Source organism: Orcinus orca, chromosome 14, assembly GCF_937001465.1.
Source record: "Orcinus orca chromosome 14, mOrcOrc1.1, whole genome shotgun sequence".
Taxonomy (NCBI): Eukaryota; Metazoa; Chordata; class Mammalia; order Artiodactyla; family Delphinidae; genus Orcinus; species Orcinus orca.
Window position 1 is genome coordinate 56,101,362 of NC_064572.1, and position 23,364 is coordinate 56,124,725.

Sequence of the window (23,364 nt, forward strand, 5' to 3'; positions counted from 1 at the left end):
GTTGTTAAAATCATTCAAATGACTTGGGTCTAATTGATAAAATCCTTATAGATAAATAAATTATCTTTCACCATTTGAAAAATCAAGTAAGATTAATTACTGAGGTTTATTCTATAGTTAGGACACTGCTTATAAAGACCTAGAACAGTAACTATCAAACATGAGCAAGCTCAGAATCACCTAGACAGCTAGTAAAAACAAAGATTCCGGTGCCATGCGTCCTGAGTTGTTGATTTAGTAGGTGGAGCCCTAGAACTTGAATTTCTGCCAGTTTCTACCAAGTTTCTAGCTGATGCTGAAGCTTCTGATCACTGATGTAGAAACCCTAGAGCAGTAGTTCTCAGCTTTGGCAGCACATTGGAGTTACCTAAGGGGCTTTAAAAACTAACGCCTGTGTCCCACCCTCAAAAGATTCTCACTTAATTGGTCTGGGGTCTGGTCTGTGCATGGGATTTTTAAAACCTTCCCAGCTGACATTGAAAGGTTACCAAGGGTAAAGGACTGTAGTCCTGAAGGGAAACAAAGACTGTTTATGTTTTGTTCTTGTTGTTTGCCCCCTAAATTTAGACTCACATAGGTATCTACAGTCAGTCCTCTTGGGTATGACCTCCCACCCATTTCTATTTTAGATCATAAGTTGGAATGGTTAGGAGGCTTGTAATTTCTTGAGATTCTGTAAATTGAACATTGCTACTTTTACTTGTCATATATTATCTGGAGGCTAAATTGTTCTGATTATTAGTATTAGTAGTAAGCATTGTTCGAGTACCTCTTCTCAGCTGTCTTTGGAGTAGAATGCTTATATGTCTGGAAATAAGTTTATTTATTAACTTAAGATTTCTGTATGCTGGATTATCATGGGACTGATTGTGACTATAATAGAAAATCTATTAGAAACGCTAAGAAGGGCTTCCCTGGTGGCACAGTGGTTAAGAATCCACCTGCCAATGCAGAGGACACGGGTTTGAGCCCTGGTCCGGGAAGATCCCACATGCCATGGAGCATCTAAGCCCATGCACCACAACTACTGAGCCTGCTCTCTAGAGCCCACAGGCCACAACTACCGAAGCCCATGCACCTAGAGCCTGTGCTCCACAACAAGAGAAGCCACCTTAATGAGAGGCCTGCGCACCGCAACAAAGAGTAACCCCCGCTCTCTGCAACTAAAAAGAAAGCCCATGTGCAGCAATGAAGACCCAAAGCAGCCATAAATATATATATAGAAAGAAAGAAAGAAACGCTAAGAAGGTTTCCATAGGGCATATTTAGAATAAAAAGTACATAGCCCGTCTTCTTTGGAGACAGAATCATCAATTAGTCCACCAAATCTCCTCTTCTCCTATATAGAAAAAAGGAAATTAGAGAAACAATGAAGTAATAAAAAGTTCATTGGATCTAAGGAAGGCCAATCATAGGCCTGTGGGGAGTGGGAAAGTAATACTTAAAACTTCTGGTGAGGGAAGACCTATTTGAAGATGTGACATTTCAGCTGAAACTTGAAAAATGAATATTAGCCAGTAGAAGAGTGGTAGAATACATATCATTCTAGATGATAGAGGAAACAGTATGTCTGATGGCCATAGGGAAAGAAAGTTTGGCCTGTGGGAAGAAAAACTAATGCTCCTGGGCATAATGAACACAGAGTAAAATTCAAGAATTTAGAGCCACTAAAAGGAATTTGGATTTTCTTCTAGGCACAGTGAGTAGCCTCTAAAAGGTTTTAAGCAGAAAAGCGATGCGATCTGATTTATGGTTTTTGTTGTTTGTTGGTTTTTTTTCCCTAAATCACTGGTTGCTTGGATGGAAAATAATTTAGACAAGAATTAGAGGGCTTCCCTGGTGGCGCAGTGGTTGAGAGTCCGCCTGCCGATGCAGGGGACATGGGTTCGTTCCCCGGTCCGGGAAGATACCACGTGCCACGGAGCGGCTGGGCCCGTGAGCCGTGGCCGCTGGGCCTGCGCATCCGGAGCCTGTGCTCCGCAACGGGAGAGGACACAACAGTGAGAGGCCCGCGTACCGCAAAAAAAAAAAAGAATTACAGTAGAAACAGAAAGACTAGTTCAAAGGCCATTGGTACAGTCCAGGTGAAAATTCAAAGGCCATTGTTACAGTCCAGGTGAAAATTCAAAGGCCATTGTTACAGTCCAGGTGAAAATTCAAAGGCCATTGTTACAGTCCAGGTGAAAATTCAAAGGTCATTGTTACAGTCCAGGTGAAAATTTTGGTGATTTGGACTCAATAGTGACGACAGAGTTAAGAGAAGAGAATGGATTTCAATACATTTTGAAAGTGGAATCCACGGTACTTACCTGGGTAAATGTTCAACTTTGTAAGGCACTTCATGGAAGCCCCTTAAAACCTCCTCCTCCTTCCCACTTGGGCCATGATTTGTGCTTTTGCTGGGATACAAACAGGATGGCAGAGTCTATATCACTTTAAGATTATTACAATCGCTATAAGATATCATTTTATAGTTAAAATAAGGATTAATTAAAGTGACAAATTCTTTCATTAGTGAGAGTAGTAGAAGACATTCTTACAAAGTTCTTTAAAGGGTAAAATGATAGAAACAATCATAAGTGTTCATGTATAAATGCATTAAAAAGCTTATGTAGTGTACATAAATAAAATTGTCACGAACGACTTGTCTTCAGGGAGATCTTTTCCTTTTCACATGTTATAGGCAGCTGCTCTTTTGCCGGGTAACCTTGGGAAAGTCTTTCCTGCAGTTCAGTGCAATGAAAATGGCACATTCTCCTCCAGGACATCACTCAGTCACTGGTCGACCCAGTGTAAATGGACTAGCATTAGCTGAATATGTAATTTACAGAGGAGAACAGGTAATTCAGTTTTATTTGCTCATCTTCAAAAATGCTTTAGAGCCATACTTTAACCTCTTACTAATCTTTTAAATTGACAAGGCATATTGCCTTAAGAGCTGGATTTCTTTTTAACTCATATTTGGAAATTATTTCAGACTTAAAGAAAAATTGCAAAAATAATAAAGAGAATTCCCTTATAACCTTTACCCAGATCTTCCAAATGTTAACATTTTAGCATTCTCTCTTTCTCCTTTATCATGCTCTCCCTACTGTATGTGTGTATACTTTTTTTTTTTCTGAGCTGCTTGGAAGTAGGTAATAGGCATCTTTCTTTACCCTTAAATTCTTCAGTGTGTATTTCCTAAAAACAAGGACATTCCCTTAAAATTGTCAAAATCAGGAAAATATCATTAATGTAATATATCTAACCTACAGACCTTATTCAGATTTTGTCAACCATACTTTTTTTTTTAGCTTCTGTAAAATATAATTAGAATCCTATATTTAATAGATAACCTCTCTGTAGCAAAGAAATGTATCATTCCCTCTTGCTCTTAGTGACATAGATCCAGTCAAAAGCATCTCTAGAGCGTTGTGTACTGGGGATACGTATCAGGATCACCTCAGTTATTAAAAACAAACACATGCTTAATACTCATCCTAGACCTGCTGATTGAGAGTCTAAGGGATTGGAGTCAAGGTAAGGCTGTTTTGGGAAAATGCCCTTTGATGATTCTGATCCACAGCACTAATTTAGAACCTCTTCCCTAGGAATCCTTATAATAAGTCTCCTTTCAAAAAATTTGTTTACCAATATTTGAATTAATCTTTCTCTTCTAGGCTTATCCTGAATATTTAATTACTTACCAGATTGTAAGGCCTGAAGGTATGGTTGATGGATAAATAGTTGTTTTAGGAAACTAGCAACACTGAACCTAAAATCATCTAAGCAGCTGGTGGCCTCGTAAGTTTTACTCCTTTGCTGAGAAAAATCATCTTGTCCACAAGCCTGTGGCAAAAGGTTAAAAATGTGAAAGGATTTTAACATTCTGACTTGATAAAGCTTTAATAATGTACAGTGTTTTCTAAATATTTCCTGTTTTTCAGCACTTTAACAGATGCCATTCCAGGTTAAACTGGGTTTGTCTGTACTAAATTATAAACAGAGTTAACTTGAATCTTTTATACGTTATACATTGATTCTAACAGAAACTGTAATTCCCCTCAACAGAACTCATTTTACTAATATAGTACTGTGTTCTTTAAAACACAGCATTTACACTGAATACAGTTTCATTTGTAAAACTGTAAATAAGAGCTTTTGTACTAGCCCCATATTTATTTACATTGCTTTGTAATATAAATCTACTGTTTTAGAACTGCAGCGGTTTACAGATTTTTTTCATATGTACTGCTCATCTGTACTTCATCTTGCATCATCATGATTGAATGATCTTTTACCTTTGATTCCAGAGGCTATGTTGAGTCGTTAGCAGAGACCTTGTCACTTGGGAAGGATTGATTCATCAGATTTAATTTGCTGATGGAAGCATTTATGTCTCATTAGAAGTCTTTCCCATTTAAGAGCTTGTTTCATAAATACTCTGGGAGTTTAATTTGTGATAACTTTGTATGTATAACACACATTCCAAAGAGCTCTAACTATGATGGTCCTGATTATTAAAGACGCTTCTTTACTAGCCTCAAACTCTGGCTTTCACATTGGAAAATTTTCTCATGTCATTTTGTGAAAATTAGAGCAAGAGCTTCTATTTTTTAGAGAGGCTAAATCCTGCCACTGAACAATTATAGTGTTCTTTTCATGGAATGTAAATAGGAAGTTGAATTTTCAGATGTGGGAAGGGTAATCCTGAAATTTTTCCAGCCTGTTCTAATTAGCTTAAATCTAAAGGGAAAAAAATAGCAGATGGGAGTGGGTAGTTTTTTCTCCGAAGTTATTTTTCTCCTGTTCTTTTTCTTTGGCCTTACTGTTTTACTTATAGCCAGTCTGTACACCATAGGTAAGCTCAACCCAAAACCATGAAATGTAGGTGTCCCAGTTCTCTCCTGGCCTCCTGAATAGGCAGGTGCAGTGAAATGGGTGCTTCCGCTCCTGGGTTGCCTCATCATGACGTGGTACACCCACTTGGAAATAACGCTTTGTTTATGCACCACCTGGTGACCAGGCTCGTTGGGCAGCTGTGCAGGGGAATGCTATCCCATAAAATGCCATTCCTATTTTTTAACATAAAACTATCTTTTCCATGAAATATGCTAAAGCATCTTGGTACAGAGACATGAGTTACAGCTTGGCAGTCTGTTTGTTGACTGTAGTTCTCTCAGAAGTCAAGGCAAGATTGTTACCCATTAAATCTTTGTTAATGAGGCTGTTCCCCTTCACTCTCTGTACCAGTTCACATTTGTTTTACATTTTATTCGGTCTCTAAATTAACTGGGCTTTTGCAGTAACTTGTACATAAAGTGCTAGAAAATCATGTTTCTTGTCTTGAGTAAGAGTTAATCACAGTAAATGTATTGCATATCTGGAGTTGTGTTTCTATGATGTAAATTGTGATCATTTAAGAGGTCAATTCCTGACCATGAAGTGCTTTATACAGCTCTCTAATAATGGCAGATATCCTAACGTCATTCTTGGAACACAAATGGAGTATGCCAAATTTTATGTAATTTTTCAGGTTCTGGAAGCTAGGTTTTATAATTAGAAGATAATGAGATGAGTTAATGGAGTTTATATTTACATACCTTATCTCTCAACATTTAGCCCATATTGCTCACCCTATGAGTGACTCTGGAATTGCTTATCATGTAAAATCATCATGGTCTATGAGTTTACGATATTGCAGCCTGTGTTGTTTCATCTAATCCATTGCTTAATTAGTGTGTTGCTTTTCTATGAATGATTATATTGTGGTTAATATGTTAGCATGGCAATATTTCAGATAGCTTTTTGTTAGGAGCTTGGGGGGTGGTTGGGGGTGACTGGGGATTTCTTTGAAGTTTTTGCATGGAATACCTTACTTTATTGATGATGGAATTGCTTTTTCTTTTGTCTTGTGATTTTTTTTTAAGAGATTTAAATTTTTGTGTGAGTAGTACTATTATATCCATCTTGAGTGTCTTACTTGTATCACATTCCATACCCTCATTTAATTCTTAATAAACTGTTCACTTGTTTTTCTGGGTAGCATGGTAATTACTGGAATAGCATAAATGTGTTGTTGAATGGTCTTTGAGAAAATGGATTAAGATTACAATAAACCACAATTTCAGGAAAATAATGTAGTTCTGAGTCTAATAGTGATAAAGACTGCAGTTTAAAATTTGAAATACTGAATGTCGTGACCATACCTGCTCAGATGCTTTAAGATGAAAGTAGCTGTCAGACACTTTTAGACATTTAGTCTATCCTACACAAGTTTTGGCAAACCTTAAAGCTGTTTCCTGGGAAATCTATCTTTTTTTTTTTTTTTTTCCCCACACCACACAGTTTGCAGGGTTTTAGTTCCCCGACCAGGGATCAAACCCGGGCCCTCGGCAATGAGAGCTTGGAGTCCTGACTGCTGGACCGCCAGGGAATTCCCCTGGGAAATCTATCTTAACTTATAAAGAGGAATAAGAATATATTTTTGTATTCTGTGTCATAGAAAATTTCTTTATAACTTTACAAATCTTAAAGTTAGTAGTATTTAGTATTCTTAAAAGAAAGTATAGTAAGATAAATGTATTTTAGGTTTCAATATGCTAAGTGTCTGTGTGTGTGATCAGGTCCCTGCTTTCCATAATAGGAGAATGATGGTGCAAATAATCCATAAGTCATTTGGCTTTGAAATACTTTTCAGCAGCTTTATCTTACTGCTTGATTTGGTATAATATTAAAGTGTTCGCTTGCTAGTTCCTAAGCATGCATGCCATTGTATGATGTGATCCAGTTGTTTGCAGGGTGATGAGGAAAGAAAACTTGCAAATAAATTTCCCTGAGCTTTTGTGATTAGTATTCCTGACTGGCCCTTTACCTACTGTCCTGTCCTATTAGAGGACCAGAGTAACAGAGGAAGCAAGTGGTCATATACATTCTTCACCAGGAGAACTGCCAGATTTGTGTAGAGTTAGACTGTAATGTGGCCTTTTTGCTATCTGCTGAATCTCTATCCGCCTCCTCCTTTACATGCTTACTAGCTGAGGAAGACTGACATAAAATACTTAATGATACCTTCTTAGAAGGTTCTTGCTCTCCATATACAAGCCACCATTGTCAGAAGTGTCTTCTCCACTTTGTTATTCACCCACAGTTGTCATCATCATCACAAAAATCTTCACAAAGCCCCTCAGATGGTCTGCCAATACACTGTGGAGCAGTGCTACGCAAAAGTGGCCTGCAGGTGGGGCTGGTCTGCAACCTATTAGTTACCAGCCCGTGGAGAGATGAAAACAAAAATTGAGAGGAAACTTTTATAGCAGTTTGACATTGATGCAATGTTTTAAATTTCTTTTTTCTTCTTTTTTTAAGGCCGTGCCGTGCAGCACGTGGGATCTTAGTTCCCCAACCAGGGATCAAACCCATGCCCCCTGCATTGGGAGCATGGAGTTTTAACCACCGGCCTGGCAGGGAAGTCCTCTTAAATTTCTTTAACTAAAATATTGGTCTGCAACAAATTGGAAATTAAGAGGAAAACAGAAACAGTAGTCTCTCACAGATAATTTGAAAGGTAGAAGAAAGATATCTGTTTTTTTTACCACTAGACCCATCACTTAGCACAGGCTGACACATAGTAATTCCTCAGTAAATTTTTGTTGAGTGAATAGTGATTAAGTGATTGGGCTCTAGATGGATCTGGATTTGAATTTTACCTTATCCCACACCAGTTTTACAGCCTTGAACATATTACATAACCTTTATAAGCCTTACAATACTTATCTCATAGGTTTGTTGAGGGAACTAAATGATCTTCTGTATGTGCCACTAAGTGCTGTACTTGGCAAAAACTGGTTATTGTAATTATATTATTATTTCCCTGAATCCCCAGGACCAGTGGTTGAGTTTTCTCACTTGTCATGGAGATATAGAACATAGAATTTTAAAACAGCAAAATTTATTTGCCACTGGACTGCTCCCTTTGTTCCAATGAAACCTTAAGAAGCTCAAATATGAGGTATGTATGTCCCTAGGAGGCTGAGGATCTCAGTTTGAAAAAGACTGACAAAGGCACATAGACATTATGGCAACCTGGTTGGGGAAGGAAGACATACCCGTAACCCAAGCCTGCATCTTATTCCTACAGTACAGAAGAAGCAAACTCCACTCAAATGAACTCATGATCAAAAGTCCAAAACAATCCACCGTGAGCATAAGTCAGTGGACACAGCCTTAGAGCTTTAGCACCCTCACAAACTTAATGTAGGATGGTAACTATGGAATAAGAATATTTAAAATGATTGGCTGGGGGAGGAAAGCATAAAAACCATTAGAAAAGATGACACTGGAAAAGGCAAAGTAGATTTGAAAAGCTAACTCTTTTGGGGAACTAAAAAAATGTATAGTTAATGAAATTAAGAGCCCCGTGGACAGATTAAACCACAGATTGGGCATATATGAGGAGAGAATTGGTGAACTAGAAGATAAATCAGGAAGATACCCTGGTTATAGCAGAGGAAGGGATGGGAAATAGGAAAAGGCTAAGAAACGTGGAGAATAGAATGAGAAGATCCAACATAAAGAATAGGGGAAGGAAGATATTTGAAGATTTTTCCAGAATTTTAAAGGAGGTATGGATCCTCAAGTTAAGAAAGTGTAACAAATATCTAGGAGAGTGAATAAAAACAAGTCTGTTTCTAGACATATAGTACAACTACAAAAGAAAAGAGAAAAATCTAAAAGGGACTAAGAAGAAAAGTTAACCTGCAAAGGAATAACTACGCTGGTAGCAGGCTTTTCAATGGCAGCAATATAGGCCAGAAGACAATAAAATAAGTTGTAAGTGTTGAAAACAATTGATGTTAAAAAAAAAAGAAAGAAAAAAGGATGTTAGCCTTGAAATCTATACAGAGACAAATTAGCATTCAAATGAGAGGATGAAAAACACATTTTCAGATTTTCCTGAAAGAACTCATAGGATTTATTCCAGAAAGAAGGCAGTTGAATCCAAAAGGAAGGAGTGGACTGCAAGAAGCGTGGTGAACAAAGGAATTGGTAAACGTGTTGGTAAACAGACTGAAATTATACTCGTGTAAAAAAAAGAATAAGTACTAACTCATAAGGAATCATCTTCAAGATACAATAAATGAAAAAAGTTAAGAGGTTGATGACTATGTATGATTTGGTACTCTATTTGTATAAAACAGGAAAAAGTACAATATACATTTGCTTCTTTATGCGTAACCGGGATACACACAAACTATTGGGAAGGACTCCTAGGTGCCAGGGTACAGAGGTGTTGAAGAGACTTTTCACTGTATAGTCTTTTATTCCTTTTGAATTTTATAGCAGGACTATTTTTTTATATTTATTTATTTATTTTTGGCTGCATTGAGTCTTCGTTGCTGTGCGCGGGCTTTCTCTAGTTGCGGCTAGCAGGGGCTACTCTTTGTTGTGGTGCACAGGCTTCTCATTGTGGTGGCTTCTCTTGTTGTGGAGCACGGGCTCTAGGTGCGCAGGCTTCAGTAGTTGTGGCGCACGGGCTCAGTTGTTGTGGCTCACGGGCTCTAGAGCAGAGGCTCATTAGTTGTGGTGCATGGGCTTAGTTGCTCCATGGCAATGTGGGATCTTCTCGGACCAGGGCTCGAACCGTGTCCCCTGCATTGGCAGTTGGATTCTTAACCACTGCACCACCAGGGAAGTCCCTAGCAGGACTATTTTATCTATTTAAACAAAACTATAATAAAATAAGCATTGTCTATAAAAATACCGTAGGAGTAATAAATAGATATGAGATTTTAAAAACAAGGTGGAATTTAAAGTACTACTTGCCAATAATGTGGGAGATAGGAGAAACTTTAAAAGTGTTGATGAGCTTCAGAGTTTAAGTATGCATATTAAAATTTTAAGAATAATCACTAAAAGAGTAGAAATAGCACTGTAAAGATGAAAAAAAGGTAAAAGAACACTCCAGCAAAAGTGGGGATCAGAGATGACTCATGTACTTTTTTTCTCCCAAAAGGTATGAAAGAATCCTAAACAAGTCGGAAATTATCTGTAAAGGGGTAAGAACAGGCTGGACATTCCTGGAATGGTGGGGGCGGGGGCGTCAACCAGAGGACCAGACGTCAAGAGTAGCATTAAGGCGCCAGTAACTAAGTGTAGTAATATTGGTGCAGGGATGGATTCATCTGACCAACTGAACAGAGTATAAATGGGATTTTTATATACACCAGAGGTAGCACTACAGATCATGTGGGAAGAAGGAGCTGTTCAATAAATTGTCAGGAAACAACTGGTTATGCATATGGGAAAAATTTGTATATCTGGATGCATACACAAAAATCACTTCCAGATGGATTTTATATGGGACTTAATATGAAAATCAAAAAAAAATTTTTTTTTTTGGAAAATCAAAATATTTTAAATGTTAAGAAAATACAGAAGAAGACTTTCTGATTTGGGGATAAGAAAGAGCTTTTAACTGAGCTTCAAAGAACACTTAACCCTAAAAGAAAAGATTGGTAAATTTGTATTAAAATTAAGAACATCTGTTCATCAAACGACCTTTGTAAAGAAAGTAAAGAGGCAGGTCACAGAGTGGGAGAAAATACTTGCAACACATTTAAAGGGCAAAGATTCATATCCAGGATATATTAAACTAAGGGGGGAAATGAGTAAAAAAATAAACAGGCATTTCTCAAAATGGGAGACCCCAGTGACCACTAAGCATTCCAAAAAATGCTCAGCTGTATTGGTAATCAGGGAAATTCAAATTAGGTAACATGGTAATACCATTTTACACCTGCTGGAATTGACAAAAGTAAAAAACTTGAGACGATGCAAACTATTAGAGGATGTGGATCTCTTACACATTGCTGTGGGTCTGAGTGCTTTGGAAAACAATTTGACATTACCAGTAAAATGAAAGAGCCTACTTCTGGGTATATAAAGAGGAAGCAATAAAAGCAATGAAAATAATGTCACGTAGAAACAAAATAAGACTGGCACAAATAGGATACTATATGCTATTCTTGGATAGAAAAGTTCAATATTATAATGATTTTGGTTCTCCTTAAGTAAGTATATAAATTTGCCATGACCTAGTAACATACTGGATTGACATATACACACTACTATACATAAAATAGATAACTGGGCTTCCCTGGTGGCGCAGTGGTTGAGAGTCCGCCTGCCGATGCAGGGGACACAGGTTCGTGCCCTGGTCTGGGAAGATCCCACATGCCGCGAAGCGGCTGGGTCCGTGAGCCATGGCTGCTGAGCCTGCGTGTCCAGAGCCTGTGCTCCGCAATGGGAGAGGCCACAACAGTGAGAGGCCCGTGTACCGCAAAAAAAAAAAAAAAAAATAGATAACTAATAAGAACCTACTGTACAGCACGGGGAACTCTACTCAGTACTCTGTAATGACCTATATGGCAATAGAATCTAAAAAAGAGTGGGTATATGTATAACTGATTAACTTTGCTGTACAGCAGAAACTAACACAACTTTGTAAATCAACCATACTCCAATAAAAATTAATTTAAACAAAAAATACCAACCCTTTTGAGGGAAGAGGTGGGAACCTATGCAAACTGATTCTGAAGCTACTGTGGAAAAATAGATATACAAGGATTCTTATAAAAAGTTTCTGAGAAAAAAGTACTGAAGGGCTACTAGCCATATCACATATTAAAAAATTTTTTTAAACTATTAAACAGTAATACTGGCACATAAGCTAATTACTGGAATGGAATAGGGAGTCCAGAAATGGTCTCAGATCTACGGTAGGAAAGGTAGGATATTATGAAACTGTGGGGAAGATAATGGTCTTGCAACAACTGAGGAGCCATCAGGACAAAATAAAGTTGGACCCTTGTTTAATGCATCAGAATACTTCAGTTGAGTCAAGTATGTAATGATAGAAAGTGAAAGTACAAAATTACAAGAAGAAAAACAGAACAATGTTACCAGTATTGGTGTAGCAAAGACCTTTCTGATTATAACAAAACCCAGAAGCTTTGAACAGAGATTGATAAATCCAACTTCACACAAATTTTGTCTGCAAAGTTAAAAATGGCAAACTGTAAGGAATATTTGCAGCACGTAAATGAAGAATTTATTTTTTTAACATTAAAAGCTCTTCAGAATCAGGAATCAAAACACCAACAACCCAATAGAAAATGAGCAGTATACAGAGAAGGAAATTTTTTAAAATGGCATTTAAAGAGGAGAAATGCAGCTTAACCATGTACCGTGGTGCCATTTTCTGCTTCTCCTCCTAAAAGAAAAGATGGAGTGATATTCAGAATGTTTAACAGCCAGACACTGACCAGGCAGAAGAGACTGAAGACCGCCTCTTCTGCCTGCTGTTAACCCTTTAGTTGAGGGATGGTGGGAGATTGTGGGGGAGGTAGGGCCTCTGGGCTGTCTCGGAGGCTCTAGATAGCAGGGAGGAGCACTCAGGACTGGGGGCAGCAGGTAGTTACCAGCGGGGGCAGAAGCATGCCGATATTTAACAGCCAGTACAGTCCCACTGGTGGAGGAAAATACCTCTCTTGTTTCATCGAGAAACAGCCTCTAGAAGGAAAACCGAGCAGTACTTGTCCAAATTTTAAATGGGGATACCCTCTGAGGAAGAGGACCTGTGGTAAGGAAATACATTACAGCATTATTTGGAAAGACAGTTATAAGCAGCGCATCTCTCCATCAATATGGGACTGGTTAAATAAATTACAGCGCATTTATACACCAGAAAGTCTGGAACCATGAAGAGAATGAGCCAGTCCTACATGTACTGATCGAGATAGATTATTGAGTGGAATAAACAAAAGCAAGGTTCAGAACTGTGTATAGAGTCAGTTACCATTGTAAAATATAGAGAGGAAATACCAACACACAGGCATAACTTGTGCTGAGGAAGAGATCCAGGTGGCAGGAGACATAGGGGTGGAATGAAAGCCAACTTTCTATTCTGTATCTGTTATACTTAGAATTTTGTACTTTGTGCACTCATTTAAAAATATTTGTCTAAAGATGAGATTTGAGTTAGGTAATATCTAAGAGGTTTTTTTAAGCTGTAAGTCTGGAAAAGTGTGACCAAAACTGAACTGAGAAATCCCCCAAAGGGGGTTGGGGGGGGTGGGATGATTTGGGCGATTGGGATTGACATATATACACTACAATGTATAAATACATAACTAATGAGAACCTACTGTATAGCACAGGGAACTCTACTCAGTGCTCTGTGGTGACCTAAATGGGAAGGAAATCCAAAAGAGAGGGGATATATGTATACGTATAGCTGATTCACTTTGCTGTACAGCAGAAACACAACATTGTAAAGCAACTATACTCCAATAAAAATTAATTTTTAAAAAAAAGAAATCCCCCAAAGCTGCTGTGCCTTCAGTCTTCCTCTTCGTAGTGAAAGACCTCTCCGTCCATCCAGTTGTTCAAGACAAAAACCTTGAAAGTCAGCATCCTCTTTCCCTCACAGCCTACATCAGCTCACCTGGCCTTCCTGCTTTCACCCTTGTCCACTACCAACCCCTCCCCAACCCCACGCCCAGGTCCCTTAGTCTACTTTCAATTCAGGGGCCAGAGTGATCCTTTTGAAGCATAAGTCAACTATGTCACAAAACCCTGTAGTGACTCCCCATTTCACTTAGAGTAAAAAGCTTAAAATACCCAGGTTGACCCTACTCGATCTGCCACTGCACCCCTGTGATGCCATTTCTCACTCGACCCCTGGCCACTCCAGCCTTCTTAGCATGGGCATGCCCGCACCCTCAGGGCCTTTGCAGGGGCTGTTTCTGCAGCTAGAATGCTCTTCCCCAGCATTCTCTGTAATTCGTTCCCCACCTTCTTTCCTGGTTGTTCAGGTATCACCTTCTCAGGAAGGTTCTCCAGAACTACCTTATTTTATTTTATTATTTTTTTTTGCGGTACGCGGGCCTCTCACTGTTGTGGCCTCTCCCATTGCGGAGCACAGGCTCCGGATGTGCAGGCTCAGCGGCCATGGCTCACGGGCCTAGCCGCTCCGCGGCATGTGGGATCCTCCCGGACCGGGGCACGAACCCGTGTACCCCGCATTTGCAGGCAGACTCTCAACCACTGCGCCACCAGGGAAGCCCCAAAACTACCTTATCTTAAATGCCATTGCATACTCCCCATCTCCCTTAACTCACTCCCAGTCCTCCCTACCCTGCTCTATTTTTCCCTATTAAACTAAAAAGTTCTAAATTCATATAATTAACATATTTATTCTCGGTCTCTCCACACTAAAAGGTAAACTTCACAAGGGTGGATTCCACTGATGTAGCCTCAGTGCCTGGAACAGTGTCTGGCACATAGGTGGTGCTCGATAAACAATTGTTAAGTGAGTGAGTGGGCTTATATGATCTTCACTCTGTCCTTTTAAAGTCTACTCACCATTATATGGAGAAATGGTTAGTACTGGCATTACCAGCAGCAACAGTAAAAAGTTGTTTATCAAATCCACTACCAGCAGTAATACCAATAATCATAGCTATCATTTTTTAAATTCACTACCGGTAATAATATCAATAATCACAGTTCTCAATTCACTATCAGTTGGATCAGTAATCACAATTACCATGTATTAAATGCCTGCATCATAAACCAGATAATCCCACATGAAGGGAACTGGAGCTCCAGAGTTAAAGAAACTTCCCCAAAGCCAAAGCTGGTAAGTCTTTTCCGATTCCCTTCTGCCTGTGTTTCTCAGCCCTCCTAAATGGTGCTGTGCTCTTAGCGAGCAGTAAATCAGCCCTGGGGAGACAGGAGTCTTTCATATAGGCTCTTTGGGAGTGTCACTGGTTGCCTCTACCATATGGAGATTCAGGGTGGGTAGGTCTTTCCTGGGACATCCAGTCTCAGATCAGGGGAATTAACAGCCGCGTGCCTGTCCTGGAGCCAGCACTCCTCCTCGCCTCAATCGATGTGCAGAATCTGTCAGAGGAGCTTTATGACTCTAAAGGCAGAAAACTGCACTACCATGCTTGGAGGCTTGACCCGAAAAGGAAGTTGATGAAAATCTGCCTGCCTCAGTGCCTCCCCTTTTGAAGCAGATGCTGGAAAGTATGCTTTTACTTAGAACTTCTAATCAGCTGAGTTGTAAACTGAACAATTGGAGGAACAGATGGATTCGGGATGGAGCTGTAATCTAGAGGTGGAAACTGATTTCTTTTGATAGTTTCAACCCTACATTTTTGTCAGGAGGAAATAGTGGGAACTCTTCTGGGGGAGTGTTCTGTCCCAGAAAGAGGAGAATGTTTCTGTTCTGACCACTGAATAAAGGGAGAATTAATCTAGGCAGAAATGACCTGCCTGAAGTTTAGTAGATTTCATTATAAAAAGGCTAGCAGATTCCAGTGGAAGCGAATGTAGGCAATTTGTATTTATAGACAGGGATTAAATAAACCAATCTGACGGGATTCTCTGCAAGCAGTTGTTTGGGAATAAGGTAGATCCATCTGCATGCAAAAAATTGTGAATGAATAAAGATCCATGGCTCAGTGGGCAGGCGGGGCATAGGGGAGACCACCAGTCCAGATAATCAGACATTCACATTTCCCACTGTTTTGTTCTATTGTATCAAAATGTGAGAAGCTGCTTGCCAGGCCCCCACATACAAAGCTCTTTACTGGACTTTACTGAGGCATGATCCTGGCTGTTTTACTCAAACTACCAACCTCAGAAGGAGCTTTGCTTGATGGCGTCTGACAGCTCAGCTGCGCCCCCAAGTAGATATATGAGCTGAGAAAGATGGTCAAATTCACACCCTAAGCATTCCTGATAGAATTAGAAGGTCGGAGATATGCCAGCATTTGTATACCACCCTGATGGAGCACACCATCTTTGTGTCTTCCCAGCCCTCCTGGGTGGGGTTTGGAGAGGGAGAGCAGGAGGTGACACCCACAGCCCTCTCCCAGCTGGCAACACAGAGGGTCACCAGGAGATTCCAGATGATGTTATTTGGCATTTAACATGTTCTAATGGCAGCATCTCTCAGTCAAAAGGACTGAACTCTTTCAGGGCTGAATACCTGTCCATGACTCCCTCTGGAGAGAAAGAGCCAGTCTCTTCTCTGGGGTGGGATTGACTCCTCCAACCGTCCTGACGAGTACTGGGGGTGGGCCTTAAAACATCCATTTCAGTAATATTAATTACTGATTGTTGTGCTTATAACAGTAAAGAACATTCACTGCAGAAAATCTGGGAAAGGCTGAAAGATACAGCTAAGTAAAAATCACCCATCATCCCATTACTTAGAAACAGCTTACCATTAACAATTTTGTGTATTTATTTACAATCTGTTTTCTACGCACATAGACAGGAAATTTGTTGGTTGTAACAAAGCCAGATCATATTGTTTAACCTGAATCTTTTAATATTATATGCAGAGCATTTTCCCATGTTGCTAAATATCTCCTTTTGGAAAAGCTTCTTTTTAATCACTGCATCCTGTTCTACCATATAAAGTATCTCAACTTAGGTTGCATTACCCAAAGTAGTATGTTTTAATTCAGGGGACAATGTGCATGAACAAGTGTGTGACACACAAGCAAGATGCAGTATCAAGACTCTCCCCCCGAATTTGCACTACCTGATTCTAAAACATACTACAAGGCTATAATAATTAAAATATGTGCTATTATTATAAGAAGGGACAGTGAAAGTTATTGAAAGAGAATAAAAATGGTATTTCCAATCAATAGGGAAAGAATGAATTATATAAGGGTTCCTAATAGAAGTAATTAATTGTTTAGGAAAAATTAAAGTTAAATCTTTACATCATAGTCTAAAATAAATTCCATGTGGATCTAAAAGTCAAATATTTTTTTAAATAGAACTAAAAGATGATAAAGGTGAATATTTATATAATCTCAAGATGAAGAAGCATAAAAGCAAAAGTTGTAAATCAAAAGATTGAGATGTGATTACATTTTTAAATTTAAAATGTAAAAAATACATAGATACCAAAAAAGAAATACAAAATAGATCAGAAATATGACAGGAAAAAAGTTCAACACTAGAACTAATAAGATGAATGAAAGTTAAAATAACTTATACCAATTTTATCTATCAAATTGGCAACTTTTTTTTTTTAAGAATGATACTCTGTGGTGGAGGTGCTAAAAATGAGTATTTTTTTAAACTGCTGGTGGGAATGTGTATTGGTGTAACCCCTTTGTAGATTCATTTGTAAATCTGTAAATCATAAAACAGCATTTTCCAGCCTTCCTTTTCAGACATTAAAAGAAATAAATACCACCTACCGTGTAGTGTTACATATCAGACTCCTTACCTAAATGATAACCATTAATTTTCGTAGCAGACCTATGAGGTTTTATCTATAATGATGCCCATTTTATAGATGAGAAAAATGGGGGTTAAATATTTGTCAGCTGGGGACTTCCCTGGTCGCGCAGTGGTTGAGAATCTGCCTGCCAGTGCAGGGGACACGGGTTCGAGCCCTGGTCTGGGTAGATCCCACATGATGCAGAGCAGCTAAGCCTGTGCGCCACAGCTACTGAGCCTGCACTCTGGAGCCTGTGAGCCACAAGTACTGAGCCCTCGTGCCACAACTACTGAAGCCCACGCGCCTAGAGCCCGTGCTCCACAACAAGAGAAGCCACCGCAATGAGAAGCCCGCTCACCACAACGAAGAGTAGCCCCCACTCGCCGCAACTAGAGAAAGCCTGCGCGCAGCAACGAAGACCCAATACAGCCAAAATATAATTAATTAATTAATTTAAAATATATATATATATATATATTTGTCAGCTGTATGTATTTCATTGTTCTGACACTAATTCCCATGTGTTGTTATTTTTTCTTTTGGTCTGATTAGACCCCAGTAGAGATAATAAAAGCATTATTCCCCACACCCCCAAATAAAGTTTAAAGGAAAATCCTTATGCATAGTCCTTCACCTGCCTTCTGAAATCTTCAGAGCTGCCCACTAGAGAGGGTGTGAGAGGAGTGATAACTCTGCACTGTGAGGCCCACTGACTGAAGAATCATCATCATCATAGCAGCACACACTTGGGCCCCCAGTCATAGAGACAAGAAATGACTAGACGGTTATCTGTGTAGTTGAAATTCCACTGGAACCCTCTAAGGAATGGATGGAGGCTATGAGAAAACCCTGTGATTTAAGAAGTTTGGAAAATACTTCTTGATTCCCCAGGACTCTTACCACCAAGGTATTCCATCCTGTCTCGTGGATAAGCCCTGATCACTCTATGGCATGTTTTGATATTGTATGCCTGCCACTGGATATTTTTTAAAGCATGTATTCAGGCTTCTTGTCATTTATTTCAGGATTAAAGTGTTGTTTGTGGTATGAAATGGGGTTTCAGAACAGTGCCCTAGTTCCTAGCCTTGTATCTATAGAAAATACATTCCATTTTTATGATTCAATTAAGGACTGTCATCTAGGAGTCATTTAGATTGTATTATCAAGTAGGAAGTTGTGTAACTCTTGTGTTAGGGGTTCTCAGTCCTGGTTGCCATCAGAATCACCTGGGAAGTTTAAAAAATGCTGCACGGTTCTCGCTTCCAGATTCTGATTCAGTTTGCCAAGAGGGGACAATACAAGAATATTGGCATTTTTAAAAAAGATCCCAAGAAATTCTAATGTGCAGCCGGAGTTGAGAGCTGCACTATTTGATCCCTTGTTCAGTTGCCTTTCCAACTGGGCTACTGGCTCCACGTAGACAGGGACCATGTCAGTCTTGTTCGTGACTGTCTTCCAGCATCCTGCCCAGTGCCGTGGACACATGTTTGAAATGAATGCAGTGATATCCTTGGGAGTTCATTGATTCAAGGCCTGAGTGGCTTTTGGGAGGATGCTGGAGGCTCTGAGAACCAGTTTTTGCCAAGCTTGGAGGTAACTGGAGGAAGCAGGTAAAGATAAGCACATGATGGGTGACCAGGGTATGTGGGGGGTTTACCAAGGGTTGGGGGCAGGCTCAGCTAGCCTTGAGTTTGAAATGACTGATTTAGTGTGAAAGGCAATTATTTATCCCTTGAAGGACCTGGGGACGTCAGCTGTGTGAGGACATTGAGATGTGGTGCCAGTTACGAGCTTGCAACAGAGACAGGAGTTGGCCAACCCTAGGGAGCTGTTGGGACACCCCCGTGTTCAGAGCTGTGCTTCTGCTTTCCTTTAATTCCAAGCACGAAGTTGTGCTGTAAATCAGAGCTCTGGTGGCTACAGGCCCAGGGAAGATTGATGAGACGAGTAAGGGGGACAGATAAGAAAAAGGGGGGATTAATGCTAGCATGGAACAGTTCTGAAGACTAGGAAGCTAGAGGGAAGAGATGCTGCTTTGGATTTTCTGCAAGTCGCTATTTGAAAGGATGAAGGGAGGCCCGAGGACTGGCTTCTTTAAAAGAGTGTGGTGTTCTGGCCCTGAAGCAAAGCCATAATGGCCATGCTGGTATAAAGGAGGGTGAAGCCAAAGTGTAATTTTTATATGTTTGTTTTAAAACATTATTTATTTAATTTGAGTAGGTATTATATTTACATGGTTCAAAAATATTAAAGTATAAAAAGATATTCAATAAAATCTCTCTTTTATCCCCATTCCCATCACCCAATTCTCCCACGTTAGATAAATGCTATTATTTGTCTCTAGTGTACTCTACCAGAGATTTTAATACATACACAAGCAAATATGAATGTATATATGTATGTATACATTTTAACCCCCTTTTAAAATTCATATTATACACACTGTTGTGCGTCTTCCTATTTTCACTCAACAATGTATCTTGTGCATCTCTGCATGTTAGTACATTGAGAGCATCCTCAGTGTACTAATATGCACAATGCATGGCTTTTCATTTTGTAGGTGTGCCACAATCTGTTTTACCAGTCTCCTACTGGTGGATATTGACAACGTTTCAAACATTTGCCATTACCAAAAAAAAAAAAAAAAGCTTCAGTGAACAACTATATGGTCATGTCATGTTTTGAATGTGAGTATACCTGTTTGATCAATTCCCAGAAGTGGAATTGCTGGTCAAAGGGTCAAAGGGAGTGATGGGGGATGTCCAAGGGTAGTTTAAAAAAGTAAAATGCACATAGTGAAAATCAAAAGGTAAGAAAAGGTATAGCATGAAGAGCAAGCCTCTCTCCCAAACCACTCCCTGCCACCCAGTTCCCTTCATTGAAGTAACCAGCATTATCACTTTTCCATATATGTATATGGGTTCCTTGTTTCTCTTTTCTTTTTTAACACAAATAGTAGTACACAAGACACCTTGCTTGCTTTTCTCTCTACAACATTTCTCCAAGATACTTCTAAGTCAGTATCGTGTTCCCTCAATCCAAATTGAGGAATTTAGAATTTTCTAATCCTACTCCAGTGTGCTGCAGTTGTAATCATTCTTTTTTTTAATTTCTTTTCTCATCCAGCCAGAAGGCAGTTTAGCTCAAGTCTGAGATTCTCACACCGTTGAAAAAACTCTTAGAGGTTACATCTGTTTTTAAGACGTGTGTGATTTGGGAGTTGGTTTTATTTGCATCTCCATCTGTGTGAGCCATGGTATCAGGGAAGAAGGGTGATTCAAGGAGGTAAAACTTTAAATGAAGCCTCACGTGTGCTCTGCACTCTCTGACTTTCTAAGTCCTGGTGGACACCTGTCATATCAGACTTCCCCTGTTCTACACATTGGTCTTCAGCATAACATATTGTTAGAAATAAGGATTTGGATCTGATATACCTTCTTGGATTTCAGAAGAGGGTAGTGAGGCCAAGAGAGTTTGAACAACTTATTTAAGTCCACCCAACTGGTAGGTGCAGGAACAGAATGAGGGTCTCCCAAGCAAGGTCCACATCCTTCTCTCCTCATGCCGGGACCCTCATCCACCTTCTCAGGACAGCTAGTGTCCTAAGTTGACAGCAGAGTGTTTAACCAGCTCCTCCAGATAACACCTGTGCATGTTATCACCACACCACCCAAACCTGAAGAACTTCCTAAAGAGTGGGCACGCTAGGCATTCCAGAAGAACCACTGGGAGGACTTCGGGGGAAGGAGGCAGTAGGTAGACATCTGACCTGTCCAGCAGCACACAGGGCTAGTTGGTGCAAGGCCAAGGAAACACTAGACCCAAGAGCTCATAGGAACCACGAATCAAAGTGCAACACTCCTGGGTCTTGTCTGGGTAACAAGTTACCAAACGTGATTCTTACCAGAATCGCTTGGGCAATCTGTAGGTTAAAAATAGTCTCCCCGGTGCTGCCCCAGATGGTCACTTTCGGAAGATCCAAGTGTGGTCCAGAAATCTGTATTTTTCATGAGCTCTGTGGGTGGTTTAAGTGGTTTAAGTGTAGGCACAGCTTGCCTACACTTACTTAAAGGAATATTCTTTCGAGTGGCCTCCTCCTTAGGCTGTTCATGATTAATGTACTTAATGTAATTAATTAATGTGATTAATTATTAATAATTTTGGCAGACGTTGTGCTTTTTTTACTAAAGAGGGGGGAGCCATTTTCAAGATAGAAACGATAGTCCTTTAGCTGTTGCCTATGAAGCGACAATTACAGCATTTTTTCCCCAGTTTCAAAATGTTGCATTTTACCTTCTCTTAAAGGAAGGACCTGCCATTGTACGTTTCAGACCCCAGTTAGTCCACCGGCATTCCTTAGGAGGGCCTGGTTTTCTTATACATCCGGATTTTGATTCACTTTTTCTCCAACTTCAATAGACATTTCCTGAATGTGTCCTAGAGGCAGGCAGCGCAGAGAAGATGGAAACAAGAACAATGACTAGCAACTACTACATGCCTGCTGAACAAATGTTTTCCTTCAGAAAACTAAAAAACATCAGCTTCCCTCCCTTTGCTTTAGTAATTCCCCCAACTTTGCTATACATTGGGATTACCTGGGTTTTAAAATAATTTTATTTATTTTTTTAACATTTATTTATTTATTTATTTGGCTGCGCCCGGTCTTAGTTGCGGCACGCGGGATCTTCCTGGAGGCATGTGGGATTTTTAGTTGCAGCATGAGGACTTCTTAGTTGTGGCATGCATGCAGGATCTGGTTGCCCTACCAGGGAACAAACGCGGGCTCCCTGCATTGGGAGCATGGAGTCGTACCCACTGGACCACCAGGGAAGTCCCTTAAAATAATTTTAAAAAACACTGTTGCCAGGCTCTCACCCCCAGACATTCTGATGTACGGGAGTGTGACCTGGGCCACAGGGATTTTAAAAAGCTCCCCAGGTGATTCTAATGTCCACGAAGTTAGGGAACCCCTGGCCTAACTTCTTTTCTCAGGTTTCAGCTCAGTATTTCTTCCTTCAGGAAGGCTTCCTGATTCCCCCTCTCTGACACCTCCACACACACCCATGACCCTGACCCAGTCGGGTGTCCCTGCAGCACCCTGGGCTCCTGCAGCACCTGGTACTCACTCTTTCATAATACTGGCCACCTCAATCAACGCTCTTCCTCAGGAATACTGGGAGATTCTGGAGGGCAAGACCGGTGTTCCACACACTCTTGAATCCCTGGCGCCTGGGGCATTGTGGGTTCTCTAAGTACTAGTTAAAGGAGTGATTTAATTTTCTATTGGACATTTCCTTTTACTCATTCTGTACATGCCAATTTACTTTTTCTGGTGATAATGTCATTTTGTATTGCCCACTTAATCACACTTTCTCTAATTTTCATGGTAATTGGATAGGTGATAAAAATAAAGGATTTACATTATTTTATGTTTTATATATTTTATAAAATAGTTTAGGAAATATTGCCAGCTGAAGCTATTTTTTAAATATGGTTTTTACAGAAAGAAGAATAAATTATTAGATTTGGTGGAGCATTATTTATGAAAATAATATATTCTTTTCATTTAGGTTTCTATAAACTTAAAACCCAGTTCTTCTATTATTTAAAAAAAAGTTTATATTTTATGAGAGGTGCTTTATAAGATTAGACAAGGGCAAATCAGGAAAAGTGTCTCTTTTTTGTTTGATTCATAGGGATTTAATGAAAGGGCGCGCGCACACGCACACACACATTTCTCAAGTTGTACCACGCTTTATTTCCAAAATTCAGACAAAGGAACAGATCTGCAAACACAGGCCCCCTGTCACATCACGAAAGGGGTCAGATTACTAGGCTAGTCGACGACGGGGGCCTTAAGAATCACGGTAATTGTCTCCACGTTCCTAGCCCATCATTTCTAGATTCTGCGACGACGTCCATAGACTTCTTAATGTCCCGCTTTGTAACCCCCGTCGGGCCGCGTGAATGGTGGGGAAGGTAACGTGACTGCAGAGCGCAGGGTCGGCCCCGGAGGGGCGCGAGCTTGGCCAGTGGGAAGGTTGGATGCGGAGCCGCGACAT

The 23,364-nt window shown here is 39.9% G+C and overlaps 1 protein-coding gene across 2 annotated transcripts in view; it reads left to right on the forward strand.

Moving 5' to 3' along the window:
- Nucleotides 1-11,126, forward strand: part of TNKS2 (tankyrase 2) — a 68,129-nt gene extending 57,003 nt beyond the window's left edge. Inside the window, exons 26-27 of one of the 2 annotated variants that reach the window (XM_004279392.2) lie at nucleotides 2,684-2,840; nucleotides 3,663-6,017. In XM_004279392.2, the coding sequence (XP_004279440.1) occupies nucleotides 2,684-2,840; nucleotides 3,663-3,725 (220 nt within the window). In that variant the 3' untranslated portion in view covers nucleotides 3,726-6,017. Of the gene's footprint in view, nucleotides 1-2,683; nucleotides 2,841-3,662; nucleotides 6,018-9,997 lie in introns of those variants that run through there. The other variant, XM_049696507.1, reaches the window with a different exon arrangement.
- The last annotated feature ends 12,238 nt before the right edge of the window (nucleotides 11,127-23,364 follow it).